The sequence below is a fragment of the Gopherus evgoodei genome, unplaced genomic scaffold, assembly GCF_007399415.2.
Source record: "Gopherus evgoodei ecotype Sinaloan lineage unplaced genomic scaffold, rGopEvg1_v1.p scaffold_34_arrow_ctg1, whole genome shotgun sequence".
In the NCBI taxonomy this organism is placed as follows: Eukaryota; Metazoa; Chordata; order Testudines; family Testudinidae; genus Gopherus; species Gopherus evgoodei.
In genome coordinates, this window is record NW_022060016.1 from 1,945,191 (window position 1) to 1,968,479 (window position 23,289).

Consider the following 23,289-nt stretch of genomic DNA (forward strand, 5'->3'; position numbering starts at 1 on the left):
ACTGCACTGACAGGACGGCTTCTCCTGTGCACCGAAGCTCCCGCCTCTCCGGGAGGTGGGGCACTCCCATCGGTGTAGACAGCATCTCCACTAAGCGCTAGTGTTGTGAGTGTAGATAAACCCTTCGATTTATTCAGCATGGTGCAAAGCGGCCTTCTGGCAACCCACCCCGGAGCGGGAACGAAGAGCGGGAATGGCTGCAGTGTAGTTACAGCTCTGTAGGTAGGAAGATTAAACAGGAGACAGGGACATGGACATGGAGGGTGCAGAAGGGTGCATGTGTAGTGGGGGCAGCTTAGGGACTAAAGCAGGACAAACCAGGACTCTGTCACCCAAATAAAGACAGGGTCACAAACTGTGCAGTCCTTGTCCTGGGATGGGGGGTAAGCGGGTTGGGGCCGAACAGCGCAGCCGACCCCAGTGGCTTTCAATGCTCCTCCCCCAGCCCTGATCCTCTTCACACCCCCAGCCCTTTCTGTCCCTCCCACTGCCTCCACCTCCCCGGGCCTGCCCCTTTGATGCCCCCTTAATCCTCTCTGTGCTTCCTCACCCCCTCTGGGCCCTGCCCCTTTAATACCCCCCCGTTACCTTCTCTGGGATACCCCACCCCTTTAACATCCCATCCCCCAGTTACCTCCTCTGAGCTTCCCCCCCCCCCCAACCCCTGCTCTGCCCTTTGGGGCCAGCCCTAATCCCCCCAGGGCCTGCCCCCCCCCGGGGCCTGCCCCTTTAAGACCCCCCCACTCTTGATCCCTCCGGGACACCGTACAGCAAGCCTTTGCTGCCTCCCCCGTCACGTGACTCCCGCGCGCCGGGAGGGGGAGGAAGGGCGCGGGTTGTCACCCAGCACGTGACGCTCGCCCGCCCGCCCTGCCTCTCCTCACGTGACTGGGCCGCGCTTCCGCCTCCCTCCCCCATCCCGTCCTCCGTCGCCACGTGACGCGCTGCCGTTTCCTGCGTGACTCCCCGGCCGGTCTCGCGAGGTTTTGGCGGGGAGCAGCGCCGGGGCGAGCGGAGGCCGCAGCCGGGCCTGGGCCCTGCCGGGAGCGGAGCCGCCGGGGGAGCAGCCCGAGGAGCCCGCGGGCCGGTGAGGGCGGGGCCGGGCGGGGCTCTCGTTCGCTGCGGCCTGGAGCCCCGGGGCTGAGCAGGCCGCCGAGCCCGGCCTGGAGCGTCTGACCCCGGGGGGCGTGAGGGGCCCTGACCCCCGGCCGGGCAAAGGGGAGAGTCGGGGTGATCGGCCCTGTCTGCGCAGTGACCCCTGACCCCGCCCCCCACTGACCTGTGACCCCTGACCCCGATCCTGCTCTGCTGACCTCTGACCTCAGCCCCCCACCTTTGTGTGCACCCACTGGCCCAGCTCTCCCTGACCTGTGACCCCCAGCCCGCCCTGATTTTGTGTATGCTCCCTGACCTGTGACCTCTGACCCCACCCACCCCACCTTTCTCTGCCCTCACTGATTTGTGACCCCTGACCTCTCCCATGCGGACCTGTGACCCCGACCACAGCATCCCCACACTTACATGCACTCGCTGACCTGTGACCTCTGACCCTAGCCTCCCACCTTGACCTGAAAACTCAGACCTCTGCGCACACAGGCTGACTTGTGATCTGTTGCTTCTGACCTAGGCAGTTCAGATTGTAATTCCCGACTTTGATCTCTGACCCCAGCCTTCCCCGTGCACCACCCTTGGCCTTGACTTGAAAAGACTCAGATTATTGGGTCCCTCTGACCGGCGCTATCTGATCCCAGATCTGGGGGAGCTGGACTTGCTGTTGTGGGAGAGGATTCATATATCCAGCCTGGGGAGTCCCTAATGGTTGCTCTCCAAGTACATGGAGGGAGGCAGGTTTCAGAAGTCGGACTTCAGGACCTGGTAATCCTGCTCTTGGGAAGCGGCTATCCAGAGGGAGCTGGGAAGACCCACTTCCTCACCCATTGTCCTGTTGTTCCCATCAGGTTACAGGACATTTGAGGCTGTAATTTGGAATATGGCCTGCTCAGGATTCCCTGAGATCCATAGTTCTAGTCCTTGACTAGGAGAGTCTAAAGTGATGGCTTCCTCTTCCATATGCACATCCGGCCTTGGAATTTGAGGGCAGGCAAGTAGGATGATTCCTGGCTGTCTCTGGGCCACCTCCTTCCTGTGGCAGGAAATGTGAAACACCTGCCGTTTGTGCTGGGGTCCATCTGCCATCACTAGAAAATGTTATCAAGCGAGGGGTTCTTGGCACTACTGCGGTCAATCTGTAGGAGGGTCTCGTCTGTGCGTTCAAGTATGTTTTGGGTTGTTCCAACTCTTTTTCTCTAATTGTGTATTCTGGGTTATTTAGTGAAGTAATTCTAACAGAGCCATTTAACCCCTTTCCTCACAAATTCTGTAGCATATCTGTCAGGGAAATACAGTAAAATAAAAGAACATAAATTAAAATTCTCATAGTTCAAAGTTGTTTGCAATCTTGCCCCATCTTCCACCTCTTTATCTCTTTTTTTTCCAGTTCATCTGACTCTATCCATCTTCATATTATTTTTCTCCTTTCCATTTTCTTATCTACAACAGCCATGTCCCAACGCTCCACGTAACTGAAGTGTTGTCCGTTTCTTGTGTAGTTATATTCTGCCTTCTTTAAAAACCAACCAACCAACCTTGTGGTTTTAACTGGCTGTAGTGCTATTCTTTGCTTCCTGCCTTAAACTGTTGCGTGGCGCTGCTGTGTGGCTCCAGGTACTGTGTTGCACATCTCATGTTGGTCTATTTCACTGGTGAGTGAATGGTTTGTGTATATAGCTGATGTATTGGTATGTAAAGAGTTTGGGGTTCTGTTCAGAGTGTGACACGGTATGTTTGACTACATGTTTTCACCGCTATCACCTTCAGTTTCCTTTCACCAGTCCCTGCAATTGCCTGTTGCGATCCTTCTTGCATCCTGTCTTAATATAGGCCCTGGTCTGAAAGCTTTGCCTTGTGGGCTTGAGCAGATGCTTGGGCCTACGTGCGTGGAGCAGCTTGCAGGATCAGGACATGGACTGTAATCCCTTCAGAGCAGAGTGCTCTATGTGATGGGGTCTGGTTGGGGTCACTGAATGCTGCTATACTGAAAATAATTTACTAATATATGAAGTAGCTAGTAAACTTGCTGACTTTCCGGTAAGGAAATCAGATTGTTTTCCGTTTACAAAACACTGCGGCTAACTTGTCAAAAATTTGCAAGAGCTGTGCAAATGTTGCACAACTTAGTTATCAATAAACACGGACGTGTGCCGTAACTACTGAATAAAGGTTATAACTTCTGTTACCTGAAACAGGCTCATGTCCCCCAGTGTCATTTAATTACAGTGAAAAATTCCCTGGCTTAGCCAAATGTATTTGGTGCACCCCAGGAAAGCTGGATAATCTAGGCTGTACTGTATTTAGAAATCAGGAAAGGTTCTGAATTATAGTTGTGCTTCATATTGATCTTGCAGTGTTATGTTGAGTCAATATGAACTGAGAATTTCATTAGAGGATTGTTCCAAAGGCTACTTGAAGTCTGCTATGTCCCTTGACTGCAGTGAGTTTGGATCAGGTCCTGCAAAGACTTTGTCCATGCTTAGATTTTAAGCACATGATTTCAGTGGGACCACGGAGTAGAACTGCTCGCATGCCAAAAGTGAAACATGCATAGAAGTCTTTGCAGAATTGCATTTATAACCACTTAGGCCCCAATCCTCTGGTGAGCCCTGAGTGGGTGATTCCCTGTGTCCTCATGAAGCCCTACTGGCTTTGGCTGGGTATGGATGTCTGTCAGTATGTAAGGTACTTATGTGGCTCCATCACCCTATATTTTGGCGCTTCACCCCACCCCAGAGGCAGGGAAGTATCATTATCTCATTTTACAGCTGGGGACCTGACACGACATTAACAAGTATACACAGGTAGGCTGGGGCAGAGTCAGGAATGGAAACCGGGTTTTCAAAGTCCTATACAGAGCCTATAGTGGTAGTCATGTTTTGAATAAATCTTGTTGCACATCTTTCCACCATCTAGCATAGAGAGAGAATTAAATGCTATGTGATTGAGTCTTTCATACTCAGTGGCACTTCAGAATCTTTGTTAAAATGGAAATTGATGGAAAAATGCAACATTTTATTTTAAAAAAGGAAGGGCAAAGTACAGCTTCTGCCAAATTGCGGCGTGGGTGGGTCCTTTTGTGTATATTATGTTAATAACTATAGTTTGCTTGTGCTCCCCTATCCGGCTCCATCTCTTGTCTCATACTTAAATTGTCAGCTGTTTGGGGCCGGGACTGTCTTTTTGTTCTGGGTTTGTATAGCACTTAGTGTAATGGGGTCCTAGTCTGCGACAGGGCGTGCCTAGATGTTACCATAATACACCTAATCACAATTAAAATGTACAGCATCTGGCACAATGGGGTCCTGCTAGGGCTTCTGGGAGCTACTGTAATGCCTATAATAGTTATTCAGTGAATTTTATTTCGCTCTCTTGCCTCAGTTGACAGAATAAGAGTCTATAGACTTTGGCAGATGCTTCCTTTTGATCATGTTTCGTCTACCACAAGGCACAGGACTTAGATCTGATGAATAAAGAGGGAATGTTTCTGAACATACAGACCCCGTGTTTCTCTCTAGCTGCCCAAGGTCACTCTGTGCCTCGGTTTCCCATCTGTAAAATGGGGAGGGTGCTATTTCCCTACTTCCTTGGGGTGTTGAGAGGACAGATCTATTGATATTTGTAAGAGGCTTGGATACTACAGTGATGGAGGCTTTATAAACACTCACAGCTAGTAGATCTTGAGTAAGGCCTTGTCTACACTACACACGGGATTGACGGGCAGCGATTGATCCAGCAGGGGCCAAGCGCTCTCCCGTCGACTCTGGTATTCCACCGAGGCGAGAGGCGGAGTCGACAGGAGAGCATCAGCCGTTGACTTACTGCGGTGAAAACTCTGCGGTGAGTAGCTCTAAGTACGCCGACTTCAGCTACGTTATTCACGTAGCTGAAGTTGTGTAACTTAGATTGTTTCCCACCCCCAGTGTACATCAGATCTTAATCACTTTAACCTGAATGTGCCTTAATTTGCCCATGTATAAAACAGGACTAATAGGTGCCTTTCAGGGGTAATTGGATGGACTCATCGACGCCTATACAGAGCTCTGAGATTTCTGGATGGAAGGCGCAGTGGGGAGGGTAAAGTCCGTTTAGGTCCCTTCTTTGAGAACATCCTCTGTTCTTGTAGGTATTTCTCAGGAGGAAATTCCATCCCCTTAGAACCCAGGAGGCCCGCGAAGATGTCGGATAGCGAAGACAGCAACTTCTCCGAGGATGAGAGTGAGCGGAGCAGCGAGGCGGAGGAGGTAGAGAACGAGGTGAGGCTGATGGAGAGATGTGGCCACTGCTTAAAGGAATGTGGTTTTTTTGGGGGGTAGGGGGGTTGGAGTTTATAACCACTTGAAATGTAGCATGTCCCAAATGTTACTCTAATCTGTCATTTAAAAAAAAAACCAAAAACCACCAAAAACCGAAGAAGCAGGGTAGGGACTGAATGGCTCAGGGGATTGGAACTTGGCTAGGACACGGCACCGGGAGTCAGGACATCTGGGTTTTATTCCTAGCTATGTTGTGTGACTTGAGGCAAGTCACTGCTTCTCTGTGCCTCAGTTTCCCCATATGTGAAAGGAGGAAAATGATACTTCTCTACCCTTTTTTCAAAGCACTTTGAGATCCACAGGTGAAGTGCTCTCCAAGAGCCACATCTCACTAGTTTCGATCTAATCCCTTTTGGTAACAAAAGTAAACTGCCATCTGGGGTTTGGCCAGTGGTGTGTTTGAAGTGAGTTTGACACATGTCCCCAGTCCAGGCGGACAGGTGTCCATGTCACAAATCACCTGCCCAATTATCCTTCTCAGGGCCGTTCTCGGCAGAGTGGTCATGGACTGAATAGACCCTGGAGACTGAACTCTGCTCTGGGGGTACTGACTCCATGGCTGGGGGAGGCGGATTGCAAGGCGGGGGTGGGAAGCAAGGCTCACCCTTACTGCCCCTCCATTTCCTCATGGGCCCTGCATGCTGGTTCTCATGGGGAAAGCTCTAAAGGGGGGATGGACCTTTTCCTGGGAGATCCACCCAGTGGCTCCAGGGCTGGCATGGGCTCTGTATCTGATCAGCTTCCCTCTGCGATGCACAGGCAGAGGAGGAGCATGCCAGCGTTGCTGGCAGCGAGAAGGAGGAGGCTGAGGAGGAGGAAGAGGAGGAGGAAGAAGACTACGATGAGGAGGAAGAGGAGGACGATGATGATCGGCCACCAAAGAAGCCCAGACATGGAGGGTTCATCTTGGATGAAGCCGGTAAGGAACCTCAAGGGCTCTGTGTGTGTGTGTGTGTGTGTGTGTTACACTGAGGTCCCCAGGGATGCTTGTGCAGTGTGATTGGTAGGAATCGAGGGAGCTGGGAGTCAGGACATCTGGGGTCTGTTCCTGGCTCTAGGCGGGGAGTGGGGTCTGAACATTAGACCTGGAGAATGGAGGATCAGGATCCTTTTATTTCCAGCCCTTCCATTCAATTGCTGGGTGACGTTGGGATCAAATCACTTTCCTTCTCTGTGCCTCAATTTCCCCTGCTGTAAAATGGGCCTAAAATCCTTTCCTTTCCCCTGGGAAAGCATGTCAGGTGGTGATGGGTTAGGAGGCTTGCTGTTTGCAAAGTGCTCAGATATCCCGGTGTGAGTGGGGCTAGTGAAGGTCTAAGCAAGTGCTAATTATGAGCAGCAGTATAGATACCTGCCCCATATCTTCTGTGAGGCCCCTTGGGAGTCAGAGAAGAGCCAGACCTGTCAGCTGAATGCCGTTCCCCAGGGCATGGCTGCTGTGGACTGGATCTCTTGGCTGCCTGTGCATGGTCCACCGGGATTCCCCAGAGGCCGAGGGCTTCAGGAATTTTGGTCCGATTTCTCTGCCTTCCTATTTTCATTGTCCTTCAGGCAGCTTCTGGGCCACCCCTTCCCATGCAGCATCTCTGGCCAGCTGTTTCCTGGAGCCTACTTAACTGAGCAAGTCTCCCTTTCACTCTCTTTCCCACAGATGTGGACGATGAATACGAAGACGAGGACCAGTGGGAGGACGGCGCGGAGGACATTCTGGAAAAAGGTAAGGCTGTGCCCTCCCATATCTCACTTATTGGGAGGATCGGCTGGGGAGTCAGTACAACCCCTGGGGCATTTTCCCCGTTTTCAGCTAGCTCTGGAGCAACATCGCTCTGACCTGGGGGAAATAGAGATCTGTTCTTTAGCCTCCCCTAGTGCAAGGCAGGATGGGTTGTCAGCAAGACTCTCCAGTATAGACATTCCAGGTGGGATGTTCCTTGGTTCCCCATCTACTAGTAGAGGGTAATGCTCCTGTTTCCCATGGGAAGTGGCTGCCGTTTAGCCAGGGACCTGCGCCCCCACCCCGCCCCCCCCGAGCTGGATTGCAAGCCCTCTGGGATGAGACTGACCAGACCCCGGTGCAGGGAGCTTTGGGGACAGGGTGTCACAGAACATCCTGTCCGTGTCTCCCAACCCCAGTGCCACAGCTTTGCTCCTTATCGTGTCACTCCTCTGCATGCTCCTCCACATCAGCTAACAGTGGAGAACATAGTTTTACTCCTTCTGATTTTCCTTTTGCTGAGGAAGAGCTGCGGGGCCCATATGGAGGGAGGCAGGAATGCTGGCAAGCAGAGCCCTGTAAACCATTCACTGCGGCCGGCAGGAGAGGAGCCTTCAAATCCCATCGTGGCTGGGAAGCCCCAGCTTTTTCATCTGTCACTTAAAGGCTGCTCTGTTACCTGATTCCTGACATGTCCCCTCCCCATCAGAGGGGAAATCTCCCCTCTCTGCTGCCTTTCCAAAAGGCAGGGTGGTCTAGTGGCTATGGAGTCAGCTAGCCCTAGCTCTGGGAGGGATGTACACAGAGCGACTGGGAGCAGGACTTCTGGGCTCTATTCTCAGCCCTGTCACTGAGTTGCTATGTTAGGAAGTCACTTCCCCTCCCTGTGCCTCAGTTTCCCCTCACCTAAAACAGCAAGGACTCTAATCTTCCTCTGTAGTGCGCATTGATGGTTCTCAGTCCATAGAAATATGACACTGTGTGCGTTTCGGCACTCTCGATTAGCCCTATGATCAAGCCCAGCTCACAACTCCCTTTGGATTAGGCTGAGGGAGAGGGGAACTGGCAATACGCTGCCTAATTTGCCCTTTAAGATCACTTGCCGAAGTTGTATTAAAGTTTTGGCTGAAGATTGAGGGCTTTATGTAGGAGGTGCCGCTGCAGGAGCAGCCTCAGCAGGTCCCAGAAGAGGTGTTAACCCTGTTCTCGTGATGTCCCATAAATATAGGCCCGAGACACAGTAGGGTTCTGGTTCAATTGTACGTGTAGATTTATCAGGAAAGTGGCTGCTCCCTGCATCTGCTCCCTGGGTGCTGAGAATCCTCTCTGCTAAATTTAGGGACATAAAGAAATTTTGGCTACTACTTGCCCCAGCTTGCTCTGGAGAAAGCAGCCCAGCTCCGAGAGAAGGAGCCAGTTTCTGGTCTGGTTCATGTATCATCAAAATGATTTGATAACCGAGCTGTGATCACAGAGCCAAATTCCCCAGCAGCCAGTGAGGTTGCATAAGTGGAACTGGGGACAAATTTTTTATCTTCAGGTCAGGCATCATCTTTTTGTTCTCTGTACAGCACCTGGCACAATGGGGTCCTGGGCTATGACTAGGGCTCCTAGGCCCACTATAATATGCCTAATAGCAATAAAAATGTACAGCAGCCAACACAAAGGATTTCTGGCCCCTGACTGACGGTCCGAGGCCTTACAGCAATATACACAATTCATAATAGTGCACAAGTTAAGAAGTTTGGCCAATCTTAATGTGAATGTTTGAGCCTGGCAGCGTGAGTGAGCATGGAGTGACAGGGATCTCTCGGATGCTGAGCTTGCTTTAGTTTTTTCTTTTTTTTTTAAAGTCCCTCTTCAAAGTAGATTGTTGCTTCAAGTTGGGGCCAGAAAACATTGTGGAAGTTTTGCCAGAAGCTGGGAATGGGCGACAGGGGATGGATCACTTGATGATTCCCTGCTCTGTTCATTCCCTCTGGGGCACCTGGCACTGGCCACTGTCAGAAGACAGGAGACTGGGCTAGATGGATGCTTGATCTGACCCAGTAGGGCTGCTCTCATGTTCTTATGGAAAGTTTGGAAAACTACAAAGTGTCTCTTGCGTCAATCCAACTTTTTTTTTTCACTAGAAATTTCAGAAAAATAGTTTTGTTTTTGACACATGAACTTTCAGCAAAAAATCCCCTGCCCCACTGATTCTGGAGACATAACCTCCCATATGAGCTTAAGCTGACCAGTCAGAACAGATCTCCGAAAAAGCCACTTAGACTGACCAGCAGGTTGATTTTTTTTTTTTTTTTCCCTGATTGAAAATTTTTGTCCCAAACATTCCAAACTCAGAACGCTTCAGGAAAGGGTGTGTGTGGATGAAAGACATTCAGGCGAATTTTTGAAAACTGGCCAAATGTCTCCCGAAAATAAGCTTGCAAAGTTTTGAACTGGTTTAGTACGTTTCTAGATACGTTTTATGCTGAATGAAATGGTGTTTTGCTGCAGTAGTAGCATACCTGCTAGAATCCATAGCACGCTGAGAGCTGCGTGTATCCGGGTGTTTAATGACCTATCTACGTGATGCCAATTAGGGCTGTATTTCCTTCAGCTCCCCACAGTCATCTTATCTGCTGCCCCTGTTTTTCAAATAGATTCAACTTAAAAGCCGCTTGGGGGTAAAGGAGCTCTGCTATCTGGATCAGTCAGTTGTTTCCTTCCACCGTGGGAACTCTGGGGGGTCTGCCTGTGGCTCTGCTTGTCTGCCTCGGCTCTCTGGGACTGGACTGGTTCAGGTGGCATCTCCAGGAAGAGGCTCTTTCTTGGGGGCGGAGGGAATTCCAGTTTAAGGGTGGCTGCTGCTAGTGAAAGATGCCTGATGCGACAGCCCTGGGGTCTCTAGCTACAGAACAGGCCAATGTGTCTCAACCTGGCCATGCAGGAGTCCTGCTGGTAGGGGGAGGAGGGTCCAGGGCTTGGCCTGTCTGTTGAGGCTGCCGACAAGGAGACCGGCTACGAGAGGGACGTTTAAGGCGGGTGCCCATCCCCATGGGATTAGAGTGAGGACCTTAGTCTCATTTCACCTATCTCTGCTGCCCCAGACTGGATTCAAAGAGGCATCCCAGGGTGAGGGTCCCGCCCAGGGCAGACGTACCATGCTCTGACTGGTCCCCCGTTTGGTGGTGGTATTGATTTCGGGTTCATTGCCTACCCAGTGAGCCAAATGCTCCCATTGATTTGCCAGCATCAGGCTGGCAAGCAGTGCCACACATCGCTGGTGGCACTCAGGTCACGGGGCGCAGGTCAGGGTCCGTGGTACCTTCTGGGGATCCTGGTGAAATGCTGAGGCAGCTGCTCTGAAGCTGTCACAGCCGTGAGGTTTGACTCGTTGCGGGCTGGGGGTCAGGGCAAACAGTTCATTCCGTAGGTGCCAGAGTTGGAACAGGGCCATGCCTAATGGAGAGAGAACCTGGCAGGGCCTCAGGAGACCTGGGTTCTAGTCCTGGCTCTTCTGGGCGTCCTTGGGCTAATTGCCCCCCTGCTCTGTGCCTCGGTTTCCCCATTTGTAAAATGGGGTTAACCAAACTGACCTGCTTTGTGAAGAGCTTTGCGAGCTGATGAAAAGCATTACATGAGAGCTAGGGATTATCGAGTATTAGCACTTCCTGCACAACCCAGGCCATTGGACACCGAAATTCTTTACCGTGGCGGCCTGCCCATCCTGCCAGCGCTCTCCCCGTCTCCCCTCGTGCTTGTTTGTTTTTTTTTATTTACGTGCATTTCATTCGCACCTGCTTGGTTTGTGCCACATCTTAATTTTGTTCCTTCCGGTTTTCTGTTCCCCATTCACCCTGTGGTTGGTTTTGATGCTATTATTTGGCTCATACTGTCCGCCCTCCACCACCTCTGTCTCCTGAGCAGAAGAAATTGAAGGTAAGCCCGTTTTTCATTCCAGCCCCTGCCTCTTCACAGCCCTCTCCCAGCCCTCCCCACCCCACCCCTTCCCGGTGCTGCCTTGTCTTTTCCACTGCCTTTCAGCTGGGTGGGCCCCGGAGCGATGCTGGAGAAAGTATCTGACCCTTGGCTCAGTTGCTGTTCTGGCCGGTGCAGCAATAGAGCAGGCTGGGGGTGCGGTGGGGGTGAAGGGGCTAATTGGAGAGGGGCAGTGGGTTTGCTGTCTCCTATAGTGGTCACAGAAGCTGCCTCATGTAGGCTCTGTCACCCTGCAGTGGCCTGGCTCTAGCTGTGGCTTGACTCTGCAGCAGAGGAAGAGGTGCTGCCTAGATTGGTGCAGCGTGGTGAAACCGAGTCAAGCCCAGCGCGTGCGCAGTGAGGATCACGCAATCCGGGATCCCTCTTCCAAACGCGAGCGCCCCGTTCGCTGCCTCGCTCGTGCTCCAGCCACGAGGGAACAGTCGGTGGAGTCGGCTGAATGTTGCTTCCCACCATCCCATCCCGTCCCAAGCCTCACCTTTGCTTTGCTGATCGACTGCCCTTTGGGTGGTTGGCCATTTCCAGGGCTCTCCCCTCCCCCGGCGGTGCTAGGTGTGGGGGCAATTTAACCGCTGCGTCTCTTGCAGCCTCCAACATTGATAATGTGGTTCTGGACGAGGATCGCTCTGGGGCCCGGAGGTTGCAGAACCTTTGGAGGTGATGTTATCCTGTGCTTGGGGACAGGGAACGGGGCGTGGCCGTCGGGGACCAGAGAGCGGGATGACGTTGCTGCCTGTTATGTGCACGTGTTGGTGTCCAGTGTAAACACATGGTGGGGAATAGGACTGTGGGCACAAGGGCCTCCCTGGTGGAGCTGGAAAAAAATCTCCACTAGGGGCGCCCTAAAGAACCCGAAGTAGGTCTGAGAGTGCCCAGCAGAGAGCAGCGGTGTCTGTGCCGTGTACTCTGTTAACCGGGGCACTTTACCCCCTCTGCCGGGGAGATATGGCTATATCCTATAGCAGCCTCAGCTCAACCAACAGCATGATCCCAGAGCTCCCTGGTGACTCCTTGCTCTGCAAGCTTGGTTGGGGAAAGGAGCCTGAGTCGTTCCCCTTGTCTCTGAGCTCAGTCACCCCATGGCCAGGGGGGTCCCTGTGCCACCAACGGGGCTGTGGCCTGTGTCGGTCCAGTCTGATCCCTCACACCTTCTCCTTCGCTGTCTCTCCGCAGGGACCAGCGCGAAGAGGAGCTGGGTGAATATTACATGAAGAAATACGCCAAGTCCTCTGTGGGAGAAACGTGAGTGCATGGCCCCCAGGGCAGAAAGAGAGAGAGAGAGTGTGTGTGTGTGTTTGGGGGGTCATCTCTCCCTTATGCCCTCCCCCAAGATCCTCCAGGCTAGGTGTGTCCACGCTCCTCCAGTCACCCTAGTCCTCAAGGTCACTGGCTTCTGGTCTTTCCCCGTGGGCCTCTGATTCCTTCTTGCTGTCTCCATAGGAAAGGTAGGTCTTTGATTCCGTGATCTCCGCAGTGAAGCTGGGCTCTTCCCAACCCCAGTCCTCACGGGCCTGGGAGCCAGATTCTTCCCCCACCCCAGACCTTGCAGCCTGGAAAGGGACCGGACAGCAGGAGCAGACAGAGGCTGTCAGTGCCACACGGATCCCTAGGAAAGAGCAGGACCCTCTCCATTTCCTTCAGGGCCTGGGGTGTTTAGAGATGAGCCCTGCAAAGGCTCTGCCTGATTCCCCTGGTGTGTAACTGACCCAGCTAGTGCTTTGGCTGGTCTGACTCTTTGGGAAGGGGCTGGTCTCCCGAATGTAGCCAAGTACTGTCTGGGTCTAGAGCGTCCGTTCTCCTTGCTTGGTTCTAGACAGATGCAGATAATTCCCCTCCTCCCGGGGGTGTGCGTGGAGTGGCTGGCTTCCCTGGATTCTCTGTCACAACCGCCAGTTCGTGCTGTTGTTGCTGGGCCTGACGTTTCTCCCCACCCCTTCTGTTTCCCTTGCAGGGTGTATGGCGGCTCTGATGAGCTTTCGGATGACATCACGCAGCAGCAGTTACTGCCCGGTGTCAAGTAAGGCCCTTCTGCCCCGGAGAACGTGCACCTGGTGGAGGGGGGATGGAAGGTCAGCCAAGACCGGGGGGCATGAAGGGTAGAGCAGGGAACGGGCTGTGGCATCAGGCCTGGAGTGGTGGACGAAGGGACATGGAGGAGAGACCTTGACATAGTGGGAGGCATGGTTTTGGCACCAGGTATCACACTGTCTGGAGTAGCAGCAAAGAGTCCTGTGGCACCTTATAGCCTAACAGACGTGTTGGAACATGAGCTTTCGTGGGTGAATATCCACTTTGTCGGATGCATCCAATGAAGTGGGTATTCACCCACAAAAGCTCATGTTCTAACACGTCTGTTAGTCTATAAGGTGCCACAGAACTCTTTCCGTTTTTACAGATCCAAACTAACACAGCTCCCCCTCTGATATTTAACTGTCTGGAGTTGCTCACGTCTGTGAGTGCCTACCTGAGGGCAGACTGTCCAAAAACAGGGCAGACACTGCAAACTGGCGGTGTGTTCTGTAATTAGCTTTCACCAAGCCAGTGACGAATGTGAACTTCTGGACACTCTTCCAGTCTTACCATGGAGTCCCAAACAGTTTGGACTCTCCAGGCTATCTTGCGACACAGACAAATTGGGCATTGTGATAAAATGGTTTCTTACAGCAAAAACCACATCACATTTAGATTGTTTCCAGTCCCGAGAGACCAGTCACTTACCCCCATCAACTGGTACTCCAGATGGTATACCAAAGACAAGGCTGGCAGTCAAGTCTATTGTAAACTAACCAAAAATTTATTAGCTAAGAAAAGGAAATGAGTAACTGAGAAGTTAAAGCAGGAAAAATACGTGCACAGGTGAGTCAGTTTGTAATTCCAAATGGTGGCGGTGATGTAATAAACTGCCAGTTTCCCGAAAGTCTTTTCAGGGTACCTAGATTGTCTCTGGGGATCTCCGCTTTGCACCTGGTGCACTTTCCTGTAAGAGTTTAAGCAGTCCAGAGATCCAGGATCTTTCCTTGAATCCACAGACACAGCTGCTTCTCACAGAAAACAAGCTGACAGTCTCACTACCCGCATGGGCTTTTCCTTTGCTGACGGAGAGCGAGGAATGCATTTTGAGTCTTCGATCTCCGATCATCACCCACAAGGAACACTTGCTTTGAAATTAGCACTTTTCTGTTGAAGTTCTTCACTTGCGTTCCACTTAGTTAGAGGGGTATACGCAGTGTACATGTTTGCTGCCATATGATGATGGGATACAGATAAGTGAAAATGCAAGTAACATCCCATTAGTTTTCACAAAGTTTAAACACCAACTATAATATCACTTTGAGCTATACTAATACACAAGTGAATTGGCCTGGGGCTCTGGCATGAGTTGGCACCTGGTCTGCCCACATCATACATAACAAATGTTATTTTGCTAACAGCCTTTTGTTTTTGTTTTTCTTCCACTCAGGGATCCCAACCTTTGGACTGTGAAGTGTAAGGTATGTTCCAGCCAGGGGAGGAGGCTATTGAAACACCTCTAAACCCTGAATCACAAGCTCCAGCTGCTCCATGGCTGGGTTTTCATTAGCTATGAATGCCGCCTCCTCTCTGAGTTGGGGCGTGAGGGCATCTCTCTAGCTATAGATTGCTCTCACCATGGCCTCTCTTCTCCTCTCTCCCTAGATTGGAGAGGAACGTGCCACAGCCATAGCCCTGATGAGGAAGTTCATTGCCTACCAGTTCACGGACACGGTAAGGATGGAGAGCAGGAGTCCCCTTGGCCCCCAACTCAATTCAGCTTTGTGGGGTGGCTTAGTGCTGTTGACCACTTGTTGAGAGATGGGAGAGGGTCATGCGGTTCCTGACGTGAGCGGGGCTTCCTGCTGTTGATCTGTTGAAGGAGTGTTTGGCTAGGCTGGAGCGTGCCTGAGGCCAGCCCCCGTATCTCATGGAACTTTCCTCCCTGCCCACCTGCAGCCCCTGCAGATCAAGTCTGTGGTGGCCCCCGAGCATGTGAAGGGCTACATCTACGTGGAAGCCTACAAGCAGACCCATGTGAAGCAGGCCATTGAGGGTGTGGGCAACCTGCGAATGGGCTACTGGAACCAGCAGATGGTGCCCATCAAGGAGATGACAGATGTGCTGAAGGTGGTGAAGGAGGTGACCAACCTGAAGCCCAAGTCCTGGGTCCGGCTCAAGAGAGGCATTTACAAGGACGACATTGCTCAGGTATGGACGAGGGGCGCTGGCTGGCTCAGTACAGAGGGTTGAGGCTCGGGCAGCTGGCATTCAGGTGTACCTTTAATTCCTGCACCGGGATGCTCTGAGCTGGGGCAGGCTGTTGTCGGAGTCCCAGAGTGTTGTCTTCAATGGACGGGAGCTCGGTGTTGGGAATCCTTGGCCTTGCTATCGGTGGGAGTGGGGGCCAGAGATTGCAATAGGGGAGGGTTCGATTTCTGCTCTGTCCCAGCTAGCATGACATTGGATACCGGAGGAGCCCCCATTGTCTTCCTGTCCTGCTACTGTGCGTGAGATTGGCCCTGGCTGGTGTCTCCGAGACGCTGCCCTCTCCTCTCCTGAGCTCATGTCGTCTTCCCTTCCAGGTGGATTACGTTGAGCCGAGCCAGAACCAGATCTCTCTGAAGATGATCCCGCGGATCGATTTTGACCGGATCAAAGCTCGCATGAGCCTGGTATGTTGACTGGCAGGATTCCCTGAGCTCTTTTCTGCTGAGTGCGCTGAGAGGGGAAGAGTTTGTCCCCATTGACGCTTCAAGGCTGTTAACGCCCTGGTGCCCCAGCTTTGGCAGTGGTGGTGTGTTGGCCTGTCTGTATCCCCATAGTTACCCAGCTGATGACGGGGGGATGCATTTCTCCACTACTCCAGTGCATCTCGCGGTGCAGTACTCCCTTAGGAGGGGCAGTTTCCTCCTGCTCGAGCCCATGATCAGCAGGGCCCTTCTGTTATCCCACCCCACTGTCCCCCATGAGGTGGGCAAATGCCTTTCCAGAGGGTCTGTCGATGGCATTCGGTACCCCACCCGTACAGTCTGGTGGGGATTCCTGACCCCTCAAGCCCAGTGGTAACTGTTTCCCCCTCTCCCCTTTGAATTGCAGAAGGACTGGTTTGCCAAGCGGAAGAAGTTCAAGAGGCCCCCCCAGCGGCTGTTTGATGCTGAAAAGATCCGGTAAGTAGCTGGTTTCTTGCTGGGGATGATCTGTGGGGCAGCGTGCCCTCAGTGTGAGATGCATCGTCTGTGTCCGCTGTGGCACTTAGATAGGTTTCTAATGAAATCTGAGTGTATTTAATGAAGCATGGAGATTTCAAGTATGCCGCTACCTCGATAAAACGCCACCTGATATAACACAAATTTGGATAGAATGCGGTAAAGCAGTGCTCCGGAGGGGGGGCTGCGTACTCTGGTGTATCAGAGCAAGTTCAGTATAACACGGTTTCACCTATAATGCGGTAAGATGTTTTTGACTCCCAAGGACAGCATTCTGTCAGGATAGAGGTGTAGTAGCAAGGAGGAGGACTGGAAACAAATGATTGCAAAGAAAATAAAATCATCACATTCCTCCTGGAGCTCAGACTAAATGAAGACGACCCTCTCGTGTTTTGTAGAATGTTGCTCTCCTCAAATCCATGCCGGGCTTTTCAATCTGACAAGCTGTGACTCTTCTTTCCTGACACATGTGCTGTCAGTTTGCCTCCTAGGTGAAGGATTCAGTGGACTCCAAAATACCCCAAATCAATCCTTTGTCTTTATTCATAAACAGGATCTCGAACCTGCGTGGTTTTCTTCCTGTAGATTCTGCAGCCTCTCAATAGGAGGCATACAACACCTGATACACACACGACCAGACAGGGAGATAGGCATCTGTTATCTCCTGCCTGAGAGGAACATATCCGAGGTAGTCGCCTTGTGGTGACCTGCCTTAACTGCAAGACCTGAAGAGCGTAACATTCAGTATCGATAAATAACTCCTTAAATGTTATCCGTACATATATTTTGCAGTATTTATGACGACCAGTGGGCAACTGGTTCTTGGTAGACACCTCACATGCCACCCTTTGGAGAACTATTATGCAGATATCTGACTCAAGGGATCTCTGTAAAACCCTCTGCACACCCTGTGCCCTCTGCCAGTTGGCACTTCAGGGTCCCTAGGTCATAGGTGGATAGAGATGGTGATGATTTGTCATCCTTCCATCACGTCTTCCTCCAGCTCCATCCACAGGAACACTGGGACTTGGGCTCCTTCAGTGGCGAGGGGCTCTGAGCCACAGGAAGGGCAGTCAGACCCTCTCCCAGCCCTGGGAGCTGGGTGGATTTGCCTCAGACTGGCAATCCAGACGTCTGCTGGTGAGAGACCTAACTCTGGGGTCCTGACCTCCCGGGGCAGTAGAGGTAGAACCACCATTCTCTGCAGCTCCACTGTCCCGTTATGATACAGCCTGTGCCTCTTCTGAGAAGGCTGCTGCTATGGGTGCCTGACCCTCTAATGCCTCCCCTCCCTCGCTCTAGGTCCTTGGGGGGAGATGTTGCTTCCGATGGCGATTTCCTCATCTTCGAAGGCAATCGTTATAGTCGCAAGGGCTTCCTCTTTAAGAGCTTTGCCATGTCGGCCGTGGTGAGTATCTGTGGCTCTGTACCAGGAGGCTCTTGTCAAGGTGGGGCTCTGAGTCAGAGCAGGAACCAGATCTGTCAAGGCGTAGGTTAGGGTGGATCAGTAAATGAGGATTTTGGGGTCCCCCTCCCTCAGAAAACTTAATTTTTTTTGACAAAAATAAAATAAGTTCTGGTTTGGAAGTGTTGCCGCGGTGCCTCATGGGAGTTGTGGTTCTGGTGCCCTGTGCTCCTATTTTCTACCATGCGCTGGCATCCTTGGTTAGACTACATCTCCCATGAGGCACCATGACCGCTCCTCTTGGAGGCACACCATGGGGGTTCATGGCCTCTGTGCATCATGGGAGATGTAGTCCAGCTGGAGAGCCTGGTCCATAGAAGAGAATCGGAAGGTGAGTTACCTGAACTACATCTCCCATGAGGCACTTCGGCAGCACATCCAAATTGAAATGCTTTGATTTTGGACACTTGGATTTTGATGGAAAAATCGAAGCCTCCCATGGAACGCAGGTGCATTGCACAGAAACCTCTGTTTAGTCAGAAACCCAATTTTCTGTTTATAACCCCACCAAAACCCAAACCCAGTTCTGATGGAAGTTTTTCAACATGCCTATTGTGAACTCTGCGGGGTCCCCCTCTGGGTACATGATGGGGTGGGTGTGGAATCCCCATTTGGACGTCTGAGTGGGGGATTTCAGCAACCTGTCCCCCATCTGCGTGTTTGGGGGTAGGGGGTCTTTTATGTGTATTTGGAGAGGGTGGCAGTGGACAGCAAGATCCCCATCTGGGCATGTCATTTGCATGCCAGACTCCCCTGTGGGGATTGAGATGAACCCACCCCTGGAGCAAGGCCCTGCTCTTGTCTCCCGTTGTGCGGCAAGGCAAGGAGCCTGACCCCTAGCAGGTTGGAGGGAAGTTCTGCAGACGCCATTTGGGTTTGTGTCTCCCCTCCCTGAAATCTCTCTGCCTTTGTCCCCTGGCTGCCAGATCACGGAGGGGGTGAAGCCCACCCTTTCTGAACTGGAGAAGTTTGAGGACCAGCCGGAAGGCATTGATCTGGAGGTGGTTACCGAAAGCACAGGTACGTGGAAGTGACTCCTGCGCAGCGGGGAGTCCATCTAGCCCATGCGGCTCAAGGGGGTTTGGTCTCTGTCTTGCCCCTGAGTCCGCAGGGGGCCGTGCTGTAGGCATGTATGGGGCTGCTGCTGCCAGAGAGTGGCGCCCTCCCTGTGAGTCACGGTGCTCTCCGTTGGGCAGGGAAGGAACGGGAACACAACTTCCAGCCTGGCGACAACGTGGAGGTATGCGAGGGGGAGCTGATCAACCTTCAGGGCAAGATCCTGAGTGTGGATGGCAACAAGATCACCATCATGCCCAAGCACGAGGATCTCAAGGTACGAGGTGGGCGGCGCTGACCTGGGCTTGCATCCAGGCACTTTGGCTGCCAAGGAGGATGGGGGAGACCAAGTGCAGGCTTGGCAGGGGGTGTGTGTACCTGGCTGTACCTAGAGGGGCAGCAGGATCTCTGCATTCCTGGATGCTGTGCCTGTGGTCCCTGGCATCTCCAGGATTAGCCCAGGAACGTAAAACAATAGAGCTGTGAGCTCTGCAGCAGGCAGTGCCTGCATCCTGCTATCACCCCCCTCCTGTCCGTCTTCTGCCTCCTGTCCTGACTCCGTTCCCCCTCCACCCAGGACATGCTGGAGTTCCCGGCTCAGGAGCTGCGCAAGTACTTCAAGATGGGAGACCACGTCAAGGTGATCGCCGGGCGCTTTGAGGGTGACACGGGGCTGATCGTGCGTGTGGAGGAGAACTTTGTCATCCTCTTCTCAGACCTCACCATGCACGAGGTGAGCGGGGCAGTGGCAGAGCTCCGGGCACTTCCCTCTTCCCGTCCCCTCCCTGGGGCTGCTCACTCACTCGCTTCCCCTCTTCCAGCTCAAGGTGCTGCCTCGGGACCTGCAGCTCTGCTCCGAGACGGCCTCCGGCGTGGATGTGGGCGGGCAGCACGAGTGGGGCGAGCTGGTCCAGCTGGATCCCCAGACTGTCGGGGTTATTGTCCGCCTGGAGCGGGAGACCTTCCAGGTGGGTGTGCGTTGCTCTCCCGGCATTGGGCACCGAACTGTCTCACTGGAGCACTAAGGAGGCAGCTCAGAACCTTTGCCGGGAGCTGCTGGCTTCTCTGTAGGTAGGTTCTGCAGCAGAAGAAACCTGGATCAGACCAAAGGTCTGGGCAGTCTGGTATCCTACCTCTGCCGTGGGCCCATGCCCGATCCCTCCAGCAGTGCGCACCTCACCAGCTGAGCAGCTGGGAAGGAGAATTCCTTTCTGATCTCTTCAGTGTTTGGCTCCTCGCCCGCGAGTGATGTTCAGCGTAAAGATTAATGGTATCGAAATGATTCGGCCTGGCTCGAGGCCGGAATTCCTCATTCTGCCTGAAGCTGGGTTCCCGTTTCTCCCTCTTTGGTCTGACCTAGCTGCTCTGCTTCCAGGCCTGATGAGGAGGGGCTGCAGAGTTTGATTTTTTCCCCCACATCCTTTGCAATCCTAACTGCCTGGGTTCTTTTCTCTGTGCTGCGCAGGAGGTCAGACTACGTAATCAGTGGTCCCATCTGGCCTTAATTACAAGGGCTCTAGTTCCTCTGGGCTGGTGGGTTGTTTTGGGGTCTTGGGCACAAGCCCCACCCCCTCCCCACCCCCACCCCCGGACTCTTTATCTCTTGCCAGTGCCTCTAAGCCAGTCTCATAGACTCAGAGACTGGCAAGACCAGAAGAGACCATTGTGATCATCTGGTCTGACCTGCTGCACGTCGCAGGCCAGAGACCCACACCGATAGTGCACCTGTAACCTCTGGCTGAGTTATTGATGGCCTCGAGTCATGATTTAAAGACTTCAGGTTCCAGAGAACCCACCATTTACTCAGTTCAAAGTAGCATGTGACCCTTGGCCCCATGCTGCAGAGGAAGGGGAAAAGCTCCCTGGGTCTCTGCCAGTCTGACCTGAGGGGAAATTTCCTTCCCACCCCCAGCTATGGTGATTCCCCACTCTTCCCTCCCCAACCCCTGTGCAGGTCCTGAACATGTATGGCAAAGTGGTGACGGTCAGGCATCAGGCTGTGACGCGGAAGAAAGACAATCGCTTTGCCGTGGCCCTGGACTCGGAGCAGAACAATATCCATGTCAAGGACATCGTTAAAGTCATCGACGGGCCGCACTCGGTGAGGGGGGCGGGAGGGGCCTCCTGGTAGGCAGGCCATGGGCTTGTGGTGCAGAGGAGGGTGAAGAGCGTAAGATCTCGTCTGCAGTCCCTGTGCCCCAGCGAGTGGAGGCCAGCGCCCTGCTGGGAGATCGTGCCACCTCTGATGGCACACTTGCACCTGGAGCTGGGCTGGGTTGGTACTTGAAGGGGAGAGATCATTGGGGGTGAGACAGGGGGAGAACCGGTAACTCGCTTAGCGTGCTGTCTTCCCTTGGAATCACTGTTGACCCCTGCGTGGGGCTCGCCATGGGCCCCCTGTGGGCTGGCATGCAGCTGGAAGCATTATCTCAGTAAATAGACACCCTGACCATGGGGGGCCTTTAAAGACCCATGGCAGTTTTCACAAGAGTCTGTCTGTGGCCATGTTTCAACTCTGTTAATTTCCCTCACGTCCCTGGGTTCCTGTTGCAACTGGGAACAGTTTTGTTCTTCACTTCCTGTCCTAATCCCTTTGAGCAGCTTTGAACAGATGCTGCATTGGATTCCAGAGGTGGCTGCATGGCAATAGTGGGTGAGGTGCTGTCTTCTCAGTGCCAAAGTGCAGGCTCTGGGGACTGGGAGCTTGACTGTTTCTCTTGACTATGTGGCGTGCCCTGCCCCTGGGAGGCTGTGAATTTGGCCTTCCTGCCTTGCAGCTGGGCTCTGGATGCAGCCCCAGCGTGCCCGGGCTAGAGGAGGTCCCCAGAATAACTGCCCTCCCTGCTTCTCCTTCCCCAGGGTCGCGAGGGGGAGATCAGACACCTCTTCCGCGGCTTTGGATTCCTGCACTGCAAGAAGCTAGTGGAGAACGGGGGCATGTTTGTGTGCAAGACTCGCCACCTGGTGCTGGCTGGAGGCTCGAAGGTACATCGCCTAGGGAGACGCCCGGGGCCTCACCATAGCTAGCATGATTGGTGGGACTTGCCTGAAGCAGACCACTGGGCTGTCCAGTGTCATGTCCTGCCTCCCTGTTGTACCGTGAGCCTGTCTGTCCCGGATCTGCCTCCCCATCCCCATGAGGCTAGGTCAGGCTGCCTAGTTCCTGTCTCCAGTCAGCAGCTTTTGGGTGGTTCAAAGGAAGACGCCCCCAATGTGGTTGCATTGGGAGGAGTGGATTTCTTCCAGCCTCTCAGCTGGCAAATGTTCCATGCCCTGAAATGTGAATCAGCAGCCCCTGGCAACTTACGGAGACAGCGTTGTCTAGTGGCTAGAGTATGGCCCTGGGAAGCAGAACTCGTGTGTGACCCTGTGAGTCTCTCCCCGGGTAAGGTAGTTAGAGAAATGTTTTGAGATCTTTGCCTAGAGAAGGGGAAAGAAAACTGCAGGCCGATTTGCCTTGCAGGAGCTGATGGGATGGGGCGGAGCCAGAGCCTCCTGTGGACAGGGTGGACAATGTGTCCACATTTCCCTTCCCAGGGCATGGATCTACTCCCTCCTCATTGGTTCTAGAGGAACATAGCACCCCCTTGTGTCACCCTGGCTCCTCCTTGGTTCATCACCAGGTTTCATCTCAGCGCCCCAGAGGGACTTTCCCTCCCCCACTCCCAGCTGTGTGTGGGGGAGATGAACCCAGAGATTCCTTCCTTCCCCTGGGAGTCCCAGCTCCACGGGAGGGTTCCCCTTCCTGCTCTCATGCGCTTTCCCTCTTGTAGCCCCGGGACGTCACCAACTTCACTGTCGGAGGCTTCGCCCCCATGAGTCCTCGGATCAGCAGCCCCATGCACCCCAGCGCGGCAGGTGGGTGTCCTGTGGGGCTGGGCCTCGGTTCGGGGATTTTTGTAGGGTCTGGCTCAGCCTCCAGTGTTCGTAGTGCCCCCAGCTGGCCCAGCACTACAGCGATGTACAGTCCTATATGGCGAGGTGGGGGGTCGGTAATGCTGGGGTGACGTGAGGCTGCAGCCCTGGGGGCACCGTCCTGCTCTGATCTCTGCCCTGCTCCACAGGTCAGCGAGGTGGCTTCGGCGGGGGTGGGATGAGCCGAGGCCGTGGGCGCAGGGACAACGACCTGATTGGGCAGACGGTCCGGATCTCCCAGGGACCCTACAAAGGTAATGGGCCAGTTGCCGAGCGGGGCCGGTCCTCTCCCTTTTGTAGCAAGGCAGGAAGGGGCTGGAAGGTATCTGGCAGGTCTGTTCCATTAGAATGTGTGTGGGGGTGTGGGGACGGGTCTGCAAGCAGTGAGGGATTCCTGGGGGCAGCATGTCACCTTGCAGGGAGCATGGTCTACTGGTTGGAGCCCAGAGGCGGGGGAGGAGGGGAGCTACTGGGTTGTATTCCTGGCTGTGGGAGGGTGGTGGGGTCTAG

General features: G+C 53.4%; 1 protein-coding gene across 2 annotated transcripts in view; it reads left to right on the top strand.

Annotated features, from left to right (window-relative positions):
• Positions 1-985: 985 nt before the first annotated feature.
• The window catches only part of SUPT5H (SPT5 homolog, DSIF elongation factor subunit), a 28,955-nt gene continuing 6,651 nt past the window's right edge, over positions 986-23,289 (top strand). Inside the window, exons 1-22 of one of the 2 annotated variants that reach the window (XM_030544390.1) lie at positions 986-1,087; positions 5,237-5,366; positions 6,186-6,345; positions 7,078-7,143; positions 11,053-11,064; positions 11,712-11,781; positions 12,298-12,366; positions 13,076-13,141; positions 14,585-14,615; positions 14,800-14,868; positions 15,094-15,345; positions 15,720-15,809; positions 16,234-16,304; positions 17,646-17,751; positions 18,735-18,828; positions 19,005-19,141; positions 19,442-19,597; positions 19,686-19,832; positions 20,819-20,965; positions 21,724-21,849; positions 22,638-22,722; positions 22,929-23,033. In XM_030544390.1, the coding sequence (XP_030400250.1) occupies positions 5,289-5,366; positions 6,186-6,345; positions 7,078-7,143; positions 11,053-11,064; positions 11,712-11,781; positions 12,298-12,366; positions 13,076-13,141; positions 14,585-14,615; positions 14,800-14,868; positions 15,094-15,345; positions 15,720-15,809; positions 16,234-16,304; positions 17,646-17,751; positions 18,735-18,828; positions 19,005-19,141; positions 19,442-19,597; positions 19,686-19,832; positions 20,819-20,965; positions 21,724-21,849; positions 22,638-22,722; positions 22,929-23,033 (2,137 nt within the window). In that variant the 5' untranslated portion in view covers positions 986-1,087; positions 5,237-5,288. Of the gene's footprint in view, positions 1,088-5,236; positions 5,367-6,185; positions 6,346-7,077; positions 7,144-11,052; positions 11,065-11,711; positions 11,782-12,297; positions 12,367-13,075; positions 13,194-14,584; positions 14,616-14,799; positions 14,869-15,093; positions 15,346-15,719; positions 15,810-16,233; positions 16,305-17,645; positions 17,752-18,734; positions 18,829-19,004; positions 19,142-19,441; positions 19,598-19,685; positions 19,833-20,818; positions 20,966-21,723; positions 21,850-22,637; positions 22,723-22,928; positions 23,034-23,289 lie in introns of those variants that run through there. The other variant, XM_030544391.1, reaches the window with a different exon arrangement.